General features: G+C 40.2%; 1 protein-coding gene across 1 annotated transcript in view; it reads right to left on the reverse strand.

The window, feature by feature from the left end:
- LOC129362524 (collagen alpha-1(XXIII) chain) overlaps positions 1 to 12,347 on the reverse strand; it is a 143,590-nt gene that overhangs the window by 6,575 nt on the left and 124,668 nt on the right. The window contains exons 10-22 of the mRNA XM_055034072.1: positions 10,290 to 10,364; positions 8,627 to 8,734; positions 4,934 to 4,960; positions 4,812 to 4,838; positions 4,665 to 4,718; positions 4,519 to 4,578; positions 4,369 to 4,413; positions 4,192 to 4,269; positions 4,016 to 4,039; positions 1,003 to 1,047; positions 562 to 606; positions 361 to 441; positions 216 to 269 (exon numbers count right to left, since the gene is read on the reverse strand). Coding sequence (XP_054890047.1) covers positions 216 to 269; positions 361 to 441; positions 562 to 606; positions 1,003 to 1,047; positions 4,016 to 4,039; positions 4,192 to 4,269; positions 4,369 to 4,413; positions 4,519 to 4,578; positions 4,665 to 4,718; positions 4,812 to 4,838; positions 4,934 to 4,960; positions 8,627 to 8,734; positions 10,290 to 10,364 — 723 coding nt within the window. The remainder of the gene's footprint in view (positions 1 to 215; positions 270 to 360; positions 442 to 561; positions 607 to 1,002; positions 1,048 to 4,015; positions 4,040 to 4,191; positions 4,270 to 4,368; positions 4,414 to 4,518; positions 4,579 to 4,664; positions 4,719 to 4,811; positions 4,839 to 4,933; positions 4,961 to 8,626; positions 8,735 to 10,289; positions 10,365 to 12,347) is intronic.

The raw sequence follows: 12,347 nt of genomic DNA on the forward strand, positions 1-12,347 counted from the left end.
CTGGGAGACACATTTTGCCCCACAAATGTGGGGCAAAAAATCTGAAGGTGTTCATATTTTTGAGACTATTTAAGGTATTTAAACTCAATGTCATTTTTAAACCTACTAGAATATTTAAAGCAATATAAATGATTGCTTAGAACTATTAGTTGAGTTCATGTCTGTGTTAATTTGACTCAAACATCCGTGTGCTTATATGTGTGCTAAAAACAAACCAGGTTGTCATCCAGTCGGCAGTCTCCTTTTTCCCCCTTATGTCCGTCCACGCCCTGATCCATACAGAGGCAACAGTTATTTTCACTTTTCACCATGTGAAACCTTTTTTGAGAAAAAAGAAAGTTTGTTTCTGTCATGACTTACAGAAGGTCCAGACAGGCCCATCTCTCCTTTCTCTCCTCTCTCTCCAGGAGGTCCCATTTCACCCAAATCACCTCTGGATCCCTGAAGGTCGTGACACCAAACATAATTCCACTTTAAATATTTAAACATTAGTGCATACGCTGACTCTGAAGCATAGATAATTCTGGAAAACATTCAGTCTCGCATGTGTGTAGTTTGTACCTTTTCTCCATCTACTCCTGCAGGCCCAGGCAATCCAAGCTCTCCCTAATTTAGGAAAAAGAGACACAAATGTTGGTTATTTAGTGAATTTAAGGGGCCTCATCGATGCACAAATATTTAAAGTGGATCTTAAAAAGTGCCCAGATGCCTGTTAAAATGCTTTTTAGATTTGGAACAAATGCACTGAAAAAACAAACATGAAGTGCAGAATTATGCGCACTCTCAAAATTATATTTTGACAAATCTCCCTCGGCTTTAATTTCATCATTCATAAGGCTTTGCTAGAACTCTTTTCAGCATCCCACATTTAGACTGGGGGACATTTATTGATTCAGAATTTCTCAGACATCCTTCAGGTGACGCATTTTAACACAGATGCGTCCACTCCACAGAGCAGAATACTGATATATTATAACACATGAGGACTTCATCTTCACTTACCTTTTCCCCTGGAGGGCCAGGAGGTCCTGGTGGTCCAGGTGGGCCCTGGAGACAGGCAGAGAGACAGAGGGGATGCGTTTCATTTTCACTTCACATTAATCAAGTTTAAAGTTGCAACAACCATTTTTGCTGCATTCAAACAAGTGGAGACAATGCAGCTGAGCTTCTGTGGAGACAATGCTAACATCCTGTAACCCTGTTAGTAAATAGCAGTCTTTAAACAATCGTACTGAAAAATGTTAAGTGACTTAGTTGGTAGGATAATGATATTGTGTGTTGACAACAGCAGTCTCTTAATCTCTTAAGGTCAAAAACCTCCTCTACAAGACAGAGGTCAATGAAGTGTTGGAAATGTGGCAATAAAAAAGCTCTTTCTCTCTCTCTCTGTATATATAAATAAATAAATATATATATATATATATATATTTATATATATGCTGCTCCTCATTGCTTTCCTTGTAAATAGGGGAGTAAACAATTCCTCTGCTGTTCGTGAACAACTTGAAGCCATTTCATCCAGCAGAGATTGTAAAACACAACAATCTGGCATAATTTTTCATGCTGTTGATTGTTGTGATGCAAACTGAGGCAAAGGCAGGGGAAGCCAAGCATTCATTGGACTTTATGTAACACTGGATGAGAATTAGCACGCACATGAGTGCCACATTCTCTCAGTGTTGTCTGCTGTGTGCAGCAGGCCTCTTCAATCAGAGCATGTTTAATCTCTGCGTCTGCAGTCATGCGTTTGTTACTCCGTTCTTTGAAGGTGTCAGCCATCTTGAAGTAATAAGAGGACTAACAATAATAATAATAATAAAAAAACCCAAATAAACAAAAAAAAAACATGCTGCCTCCCTGATCTGTGTTACTCCTTTCCCTTTTTGGACTCTGTGAGAGCCACAAAATCTTCGGAAACCAGAGATGTTTACGTGACACTATTTCATCTGCAGTATTTCATCAGCGGTTACTGAGCTCTACTCATGCAACCAATCATGTAAAGAGCTGCAGAATGAAGATCAGAGACTAACCAATAACATTATGGCATTACTTTACACCAAATTCATCAGCACAGATGAAACACGAGAACCCGCTCCTCACACAAACAAGTGAATGGAACAAATGCAACATGGGTGGCCGATGAGTGAATTATGACCTCCACATTCGGAGGTCCGCCAGAGGCCCAGAGAGCAGACTTAGTGCAGACTGAACCTCTTTGACGAGAGGTTTCTGATATGATCTTTATTTTGTGTTTCTACCATCTGCTTTGAAGCTATCTGAGGCTGTTGGGCTGTGACTTGGTTTGAGATCAGAACCCAAAGGGAATTGGCTCATACGAGTCTTTAATCAAATGCAAACACCACAGAGCAGATAGCCATCTTCCAGTAGCATGTATTCCCCAGTACGAGGCAGGATGGAGATCAGGTGGATATAGGCAGAGCTGTGACGGTAATGAGTGTGGAGTTGCCCTTCCTATCGTTAATCAAAATTTCCTGCTCTTGTCAGCAAGGGTTTGCACAGAGCACTTTTTTATGACCTATGTATTTCATTCAAATTTTTAATGTGGTAATCCAACCCATAATTATGACTTGAAAGGGAAAATAGAACTTGCTTTTTTTTTTTTTACAAATAAAAATCTGAAAAGTGTGTGAGTTTGGATTTATATTTAACTTTCATAACTTTCATATTCTTAATTTTCATAGCCCTAAATACGATTTAATACAAGCAACTAAAGTTCCCCACTTGGTAAGTAAAATTCACTGGTGTACACTTTACTATCAACATGCATCCAGGTGGTCTGTGAAGGCTTGGGAGATTCACATTAGTGAACACGAAGCATCATGAAGAGCAAGGACCAGGGAGAAAGAAAAAAATCAACACTGCATATCACTGAAACATGGTGGCGGTGGCATCATGCTGTGGGGAGACTGTCTATAACTGCTTACTTTGTGTCATTCGCACAAAATAAATAGAAGAAGAAGAAGAATGTGTAATGGTCAGAAGAGACCAAAATTACAGATGTTTTTGCCTAGAGTTGGTTTAGTGTCTCAACACACAAACAATTCCACACCATCCGCAAGAAGAAACATGGCAGTGGACGTGCCATGCTGTGGGCCTGTTTTCTTCAGCAGGAACAGATGATCCGGTTATGGTTTAAACGACAATTGTGTCACCTTCACAGGACAAAGGTAAACACAAAGCAAGAAAAAGCACGAAATGAAAATAGATGTTCGCAAACGCTTTGCATCTGGTCAGAACTATTTAGGGGACACACACACACACACACACACACACACACACACACACACACAAAAAACAGATTTCAGATTCTTGAGGCACAAAGCTGATAGATTCAGGCTGTAATGGCAATGAAAGTTGTTTCCGCTTATATATCATACTGACTCAGTGGGGTCAAACTGATTTTACATGTAAAAATAAAAAAAGAAAAAACTAATCTTGTATTTTGTATCCTTTTTGCTTCACAGCAAAAGACAACACTGCTGATCTGCAACATAATGAAACACATAAAGCTTGCGGTTGTAACAAGACAAAAAAGTTCAGGGAATATGAAGACACTTGAAAAGCACTGCATGGGAAAATGCCAATACCAGGGAAAGCACATAGTAACATTCATAGAACTCAAAACATTGCAATGAGCCCTTTCGATTGTTCTGCATGGTTAAAGAAATGTCTTCAGGCTACATGTTATCTGATAAAACAACACAGCTGCGATGCATTAACTGTGGCTGCGTGTTGCATCCCAAACGAGAACGCAAAGCACCAGAACGCAACAGACCCCGGCATTCAGAGAGTCTCTTCAGATGTGGCCCGTGCAGTGACATCTAATACATCTGATGTCGCAAATCTGGACACAATATACACACAGAAATGACTGTTGAGGCAGGTGTGATGTGAGGGGGGAAAATTCACGGGGTCTGTGCTGATGCAAGCACGTAGAGTGGTGTTAGTGACTCGCCACGCCACCAAAAACCATGCAGCAACAGCAGCGGATTACCGAAACACTGATGGTTTTGATGGCCTGTCAAGAAGAGACAGTAAGGCAGTTCACTTGAGAGGTCTCTGGCTGAAATACTCAAGATTTATTTCCGACTACAAAGGCTTTCATATAAGCTTAGGTTTCCCTGAACCCTATTGTGGGATTCAGCGCTACGTTTAGAAGATTAAACTCACCTGGAAAGCATCTAGGAGCTTTCCGTTGAAATCGACAATATCTGAGGAGCCGGCAGCGCCCTTTTCGCCAGGATAACCCTGCAGCAGGAGTTTGAAATGAGAAATGCATATCATTTACATACCTGGCAACAAAAACAGAGTAAATTTGGAGGATTTATGTTGTAAATGAAAACACACCATAGGTCCCTGTGGTCCTTGTTCTCCTGCCTCTCCTTTATCACCCTGTATGAGGAGGAAATGACATATCATGCATCACGACTGTGAATGTTACATGAATTGCACTTAAATAATAAGCTTTGTCGTAAAACCACTTCAGATTAATTTTACCTTTAATCCTGGGACTCCGTCCATGCCTCTCTCTCCTTTCTCTCCCATACCTGGCTCCCCCTGGGGAATTACAAAAAGAACCATAATTAATGTGCTAAGAACATGTTAAAAATTGTGATACCAACTATGTGAATAACTAATTATACCCTCTGCCCTGGAGGGCCCTGCACTCCTGGATAGCCAGGCTCTCCGTCTTCTCCCTGCCAGTCAGTAGATTTTAATGAATGTAAAGAGCGTAAAGCTTAGCAGCGAGAATAAGTCAGAGGAGTACAGGTGGATTCTTAAAACTTTACCGGTTTCCCAGGCGGTCCCTGCGGTCCCTGAAGTAAAAAAATAAACAAATAAATAAATCAGATAAAGAAAAACTAGATGTCTGGTTCTGACTTTTGGGAACATAAAAATTATGAACTCTCACCTCAACACCATCCCGACCTGGCAAACCCTGAGGAGGAAACAGAGGAAAAACTCCGTGAGGAAAGCACAGTTACTTCAAGAGTTTGTCCACTAGATGTCAGTGTTGACTAAGTCCTCCACAGGATCCAGGTGTCAGAGGTTTATTTGCACTCAAAATGACTTGAATGTCAGAGAAGATTTAAGTTTTTATTGGTCTATTTGAACTACTCTTGATTGGAGCAGGATTTAATGTATAATTAATGTCTAATTCACACAAAATCCTACAAACTGGCTCTAAAATCTGTGAATAAAGTGTTGCTGAATGAGTGATCATGAGTGACTGCAGCTGGCAGATGCTCTTTATATTAAAAATCTTTTCTTTGACAGCACTCACTAAATTGACCAATTAATCAGGATGATGAAAAGACAAAAGAACCAAACAAAAATTCGCCAAGGAGAATTCTAGATTTGATTTCACAGTGAAACAAAACTAATTTGTTTTACGGTCAGAGGAGACAGAGGTTCAGCTATATGGGAAGAGATGTGATGGGAGGAATCAAAAGCTCTGGCTTTTTGAACCTAAAAAGCACCGACTACTAAGCACGGTGCTTGGTAGTCGGTGTCATATTGCGAATCTGTTTCACTGCCTGATATTGTACGAAGTGCTTAGAAAGCAAGCCTTCCATTTCACCTCAAATCAGGAGCAAGACAATAAAAACTTGAACATAACTTGAAGTCAATAAAAGTAAAAAAAAAAGAAGCAGATATTTAAAGCAGATAAAGCTGGCTGGCACAAAATGCCTGGAACAGAGTTACCACTATTCTCAGTTCGAACCAATTAAACTTATTTCCACTGACTCCGATAAGGAAAGTGGCTCAGCTTCCTGCCTCATTCCTGGCTATAATAGCTTCTTATTGAAACGTTCAACCAAGTGTCAGTCAGGGTGTGTGTATATTTGAACTTGTGTGAATGATTTTCACTGCACTGCTGACCAGTGTTTGAAATTCCTCACAGTTGTTTGCTGTATAATCATTGAACTCTTATAAGAAGTTCAAGCAAATCATTGAAAGTCCTAATTACTATAACATCCATGCCATGATAAGTGCATGTAAATGTCTCACAGAAAAGGTCACAGATTGTGATAGATGGAAATATCTAGTTTTTATGGTACTGGGAGATAAAGGCATAGAAATCAGTGACAGTAAAAAGCAAGTAAAAGAATTAAATATGTCAAAAGGAGTAAATCAGTGATCTCTTTGATACTCTGAATAAAGACATTCCTTCCTTTCCATAATGAAGTGATTGTTTTTTTTCTTCTAACTTTTTATACTGACAGTGATTTCTTCATTTACTCAACCACTCTGCTTTTTAATCCAGAAAAAACTCCTTTATGTTTCCTCTTTAGCAAATCCAACGATTGAATTTGAAGCCCTGGAGTCTATATGTGAACCAAACAACATCAAACACACACATTTCATGTCAGCTTCCATGTCTTTCTCCATCTGTCTGTCAGTGATTTGGCTCATTTAGGTAAACAGACTTATCAGCTGTTTGTGGGGACCAGGTGGATGGCTAAATGTCTGCTATGAAGTCATCCGTTACAAAGGAAACTTAGAGGAAATCTGCACTAAGCACGAGCTACACACACACGGCAATCAAGGAGTGGTGTTTACTTGATCTCTCAGTGCACTCACATAAATGCATATACATCGGAGGGTATTAACTTTCCATTTAGCGCTCATATCTTACAATATTTTGTAGGGGCTACTAAGACGTTTCCCAGGTGTTTCTCCTCTTCTTGCGCTCTGTCTGCACATACAAGCTGTCATCCTGATGCACCGAGCTGCTCTGTGGTCCGGTTTTGTTCCCATCCTCCTGCCGTCTTTTAACCTCTCTTCCCACCCCTCTTACCTCGGCCCCATCGTTTGATCTGTCCTGCACAGCAGTGGGAAACAAATCGCCGTTGCAAATAATTTTTAGCAGCGCTTTTTATCTTGAGTACAGAACAGAGCCCAGTTCAGATGTCAGATGCATTCGTGATTACGGAGTCTGGAATTTATGTAGGCTTTGAATTAAGCCGCTAAAGCAAATCTCACATTTTTCAAATTCGAAAGCTGTGAAATTGATTCCCATATTAAACCGAAACTCCCTTCTACAGTGTCTTGTTTTTCCAAAATTTTCCAGGCAGCTCAGGGATGAGGCTATGGGGAAGTTTGATGGGATGTAATACTCAAAGACAATATTAAAAGCGGGAGAGAAGCCAAGAGTTTACTCTGCAGGAGCTACAGAGATCCATAGTGCAGCTGTTAAGCTGTTGACAGAAAGCCACAAGAAGGATACAGCAAATTATGAGGAAGGTACTCCAGTAAGACGAGGCCAAAATTAAAGTTTTTCGTCTGCACTTGAAATGTTAAGTATGCTAAAAACAAGTACCCTTAATATTCGATTCCAATTATGTAACCCAGAGGTGGTCGAATCATGCTGTGGGGTTTTCTTTTCTTGAGAAGAATAAACAAGTTGTTGTGATTGGATAGCAAGACTTGTGGTAATTTTAGAGCAACCCTGGGAAAAAAAAAAACATCTTAAAAGGCCATAAAAGACCTGAAACTGAGATGAAGGTTCCTCTTTCAGCAGGGCACACGATGGAGTGGTTCAGACCTGCGTCTAATGGAGAATCAGAAGCTGGGTGATTACAAATTATCTATTTGTCACTAATCTAAATTAAAATATTTTTTTTCTCTTTACAAATTTGTAATAGTCTGTTTTGGCACCAAATTACAAGGTGCAAACTAAATGTGCTTCTATGGATATGAATACTTTTGCAAGCATCAGGTGTTAGAGGACACCCATGTTGGAGGGCTTCCTCACTTTCTCCTGCTCAGTCTGCTGAAACATCTGCCCACAACATGGAGCAGCTCTCAGCACCACTTTGTTTTGCTGTTTTGGGTTTCGCAACGCCTTTAATCAACTTGAAAAGACCATTTGCCGTCAACTAGGTTACACGATGGCCCCCTTTTTTGTTCGGCCCGTCTGTTTTTTGTCACTTTTTGAGCTGATCCGACTGCTCTCTGCGGTTGCTTCAGCGTGTGCTCTCAACTCACCCACGTCAAAACCAACATCTTTCACGTAAAATCCGCTGCAGTCCACCGCCAGATGAGAGTAATGCAACTATTATTCCTTCAAGTAAGTAAACAGAAAAAACTGAAACTTTCTCCCCTCAAATTCAGGAACCACAGTTTGATGCTGCCACAGTGGATCAGTGGAGCGCTGTGGGGTACAAACTTAATTCTGAGCAACAGAAAATGCCTCAGACGAGGAGTGCACTATTGTTTCCCGCGGCCAGCGAACTGCCCATGAACTCACCACAGCGCCATATCTGTTTCAGCGTGCAGGGCAACACAGTGGTGGGAGAAAGCGGCGTGTTTTGGAGAACTTTGCGGCTGCTGACTTATGCAAAACAGATGAGGCTTGAATGAGAGTTGCTATTTTCGGAGATTTTTTTTTTTTCTAGGTAAACCACAGCTCACAGGCTAATGCTGAAGAATGAGGTTTGGGGTTCAGTGCTTCTTACAGAGAAGACCCTTACTCAAGTGACAGACTCACACAAAGCTTGGTGTTTTGTGGTGCAACCTTAGTGAGATGTGAGCAGAGTGATGGAAGAGCAGTCCAACATGGAGTAAAAAGGAGCTTCCTGCACACTTGCGTTGTCCTTACCGGCTCTCCACCGGGCCCGTCCTTCCCGGTGTTTCCTGGGGGCCCACGGGCACCGGGAGGCCCAGGAGGACCAGGAGGCCCTGCGGGTCCAGCTTGGCCTTGATCACCCTGATGAAAATAACAATAATATAATAGAAGAGTGAATATTAGAGAAACTATGTTTTTGGCTCACAGAAAAGTAAAATACAACTTTCAGTCACACTGAGTCATCTTTAGATGCTAGCAAAGCAAAGTGTGGAGAATGACGACAAAAACAAATTAGAAATGCACTTTATCTCAAGCAATAATTTAAAAATACTCAGAGGTGCATAAAACGTGTTTGGCCAGGTGGTGGCAGCAGACACAGATCATCGCCTGACAACATGTCTTCAGGTAGGTCAGGTTTTATTCTATAAAATGGCACCCACAGCAAAGATGGATAATATGCTCTAAAATTAACTCAACATATGTCACGGTAGAATAATCTCACATTGAATAATTTGATTTGTTTTCCTAAAATTGAGATTTTAGTACTTTTAATATGCTGATTGTTGTCATTTTGTCAGTTTTCAGTGAAGGTTTCAGGAACATAAGCAGAAGGTGGGTTCTCACTCCAGCTAACCTTACAATTTTCTTTACAATATGAATCTTTCCTTTAGTTGAATTTATGTGCAGTCTGCACACAGACTGAAAACACAGAGCAAAAAACATTTTTTTTTGCAAACTAACTAGTGAGCATTGCAGAAGTGGTTAGAACTGCAAAGCTTTTTGTTGCTTTGGATAGAAATCCAGATGAGAAAAAAAGATCTAATTGTTCAATCAAATCAACAAAGGAAACATCTTTGTTGACTTATTCTGAGAGAATCAAACTTTGATTGTGATCTTACTGGAAGAATGAGTAAGGTTCTTCTTTGAGTCAAACGGATATTTTGTCACACAGTGATAAATCCAGTCAGATCCAATTTATATTTTATGGTTTATTTTCATATTAAGCTTAAAAGAAACAGTTTTGTTTGTCCAAAAAAATGAATTTGTTCCCTGTGTTATTCCAAATAAAAAACATTTTGACGACCCCATCTGATGCATATTTCCCATTTGTGTTGAGAACAGAAAACCATTAATGTTCCAAAAATTTCTGAAAATTATAGTGGAGACACTTTCTCTAAGCCCATCTGGAGCGTTATGGTTTGCTTTGTTGAGGCAAGTCAAGTGGTGATTCAAGTCATGCAAATTGGAAAAATGTATTTTGTCAGTGATTATTTTGTCATTTTGAAGCTGTCCAGCGAAACAAAAAGGAAATTAGCCTTTTAGATGAATGTGCATCCTGATAGTTTTTTGAAGAACTGACAAAGTTTCTGTCAAATTTAGACAGTTAAAGCTTATTTATTCTTTTAAAAATGAAAACAAACAAGTGTTTTCTGGAGAACCTTTAAAGTGTGTTCCCAATCATCCCAGTTGAGCTAAAAATCAAACAAATCTTTGCGTCACTAATATGGTTAAAATAAAAAAATAAAAAAAACGCGGCAGAATCAAATGGTGACAACAATCAAACCAACATGAACTTATTACACGTAACAGAACCAAAAATAGCGAAAAGAACAGAAATAATACAATTAGAGCATGCAAACGAGAGGCAGGTTAAAGAGTTAGAAGAGGAAGCACATGCCTTTTAGCAGAGGTCTACCTTCAGAAAGCGTCTCTGAAAGCTGCTGGACTGCTCTCCAGCGAGAAAGCTGTGATCATATCGGGGGAAAACCATCTGAGGTGCAACAGATGTGCAGTTGAGTAGAAGGGAGACGAGAAAGAGAGAGAAGAGGAAAAACGAGACAAAATGAGCAGAGAAAATTGGAAATTTGTGTTAAACTGAGAGTCCAGGCGGAAAGGAGAGGGCTGCTGTCGGATAAAACCGAGGCGTCAAACTCCAGCAGACTGCAGAAGAAAAAGCTGAGAAGAGGAGCAATGTGATCTTCTCTCTGCAGAGATAGTGACAGATGTGCAGCAAGCGGGGAGAGGTGGCTGCTGGGAGGATTATGGAACCTTACAGTGGGAGTAACAAACCTTGACAGCGATCTGATTACTGTGCAGACCTGCATATGTGCTGTAGGTTGGAGGACCCTGAGGAGAGGAGTCACACAGTGAACGAAAACTCACAGACCAGCGCTGGCAATCTTTGACAAGAAACATCGTCCTGCAGATACGATATTCATACTCCTTCAACGTATTCACATTTTGAGATGCTGTGCATGTGTACTGAGCCCTCTTGAGTCGAAAACATACGAAACAAACGTTTGACCGTAATTCGTCCCAGAAAATATTGAGACAAAACAATAACATTATAATTTTGAGACCATTTTGAAATGATATATGGCAGAATAATGCAAATTTGCCCTTTCAAAGGCTGAAAATCTTTCATTGTGTTCAGAACATGTAACACTTTAATTGGTTTTAAATATCTAAAATAAAAATAAAAAGGAAATAAAAGACACACACCCAACTGAAACCACAAAATAAAATGGATTACGAAGTTTCTGGAAACAAACAAACAAAAAACAATTACCCTTCAAAGAATATCATACAATTAATTGATTATTAGTTCTTTAATCTTTTTTTCTTTCTGAATTGCCCCATGTTTGGCTCTTCCTATCATCTAATGAACTCTGACCTGTTAAAAAAGACAAGTAGTGCCTCATAGCATGATGCTGCCACTACACAGTTTTACCTTGAGGTTGTTGAGTTCAGAATGACGTTCATTGTAGGTTTTCTGCACCGTATCATTTATTTTTATTATCATCTAACCAGAACACTTTCTTCTGTGTGTTTTCTGCGTCCCACTCCTTCATAAAGGCCCTCCAGCTAATCCAGGGTCATCATGTTTTTCTGATTCATACTCTTCTTGCCAGTCTTTCCAGATTAGATGGACGACCTGGGCTTCGTGAGATATTCAGAACTTGGCATATTTGTTCATAACCTCACCCTACTTTAAACTTCTTCACAATTTTCTCCTGTATCCTGTGGTCTTTGTGATGTTGTTTCACTAATGTTCTGTGACAGACCTCTCTTTGGCTCTAGGCTTCAATATAACAGCTGCATTTATACTGAGACTAAGCTACATACTTAGTCTCTCCCTAAAGTCCACTTAGGTGGACTTTAATTACTATCTTCATGACTTCTGAGGCTATTTGGTTACACTGGATTTTATTTAGGGGTATCAAAGTGAATGGGATTAGAATAAACGACAAAAATGCAAGTCTTTCCTTCCTCTTTCCATTTATGCACTACTTTGTCTTCATTTATTGCACAAACTCCCTATAAGACTCACTGAACTTTGTGGTCGGAATGTGACAGAATGTGAAAAAGCTCCTTTAAAATGTGCTGCATGTGCATTTTATTACAACGAAACAGTAAAAATCTGCAAACTGCAACCTTTGCCCTTTTGAAATTTATGCCTCAGTCATCCATCCAAGGATATATTTCTTGGTGAATGTGGACGTGTGCTCTGTGGAATGGCTTCCCATCTTTCCCAACCCAAACAGAGGTGGCTTGGCTCTTTCCAGTCAACAGACAGTAATTGTGTTGATTGTCTGTCAAGCTGAAAGGAGCAGAGTTTGTCTGCCGCCACAGAGCTTTGAGCCTCCCTGGTCGAGCTCCCGCAAAAACACAAGCAGGGTGCAGGGAAGGATGGAGAGAAGTGATGGGGAGGTGTTGGAGAGGGAGAGCGAGGAACAGCGGGGAGTAAGTAGCG

The sequence above is a fragment of the Poeciliopsis prolifica genome, unplaced genomic scaffold (genome assembly GCF_027474105.1).
Source record: "Poeciliopsis prolifica strain line A6 unplaced genomic scaffold, Auburn_PproV2 SCAFFOLD009, whole genome shotgun sequence".
Taxonomy (NCBI): Eukaryota; Metazoa; Chordata; class Actinopteri; order Cyprinodontiformes; family Poeciliidae; genus Poeciliopsis; species Poeciliopsis prolifica.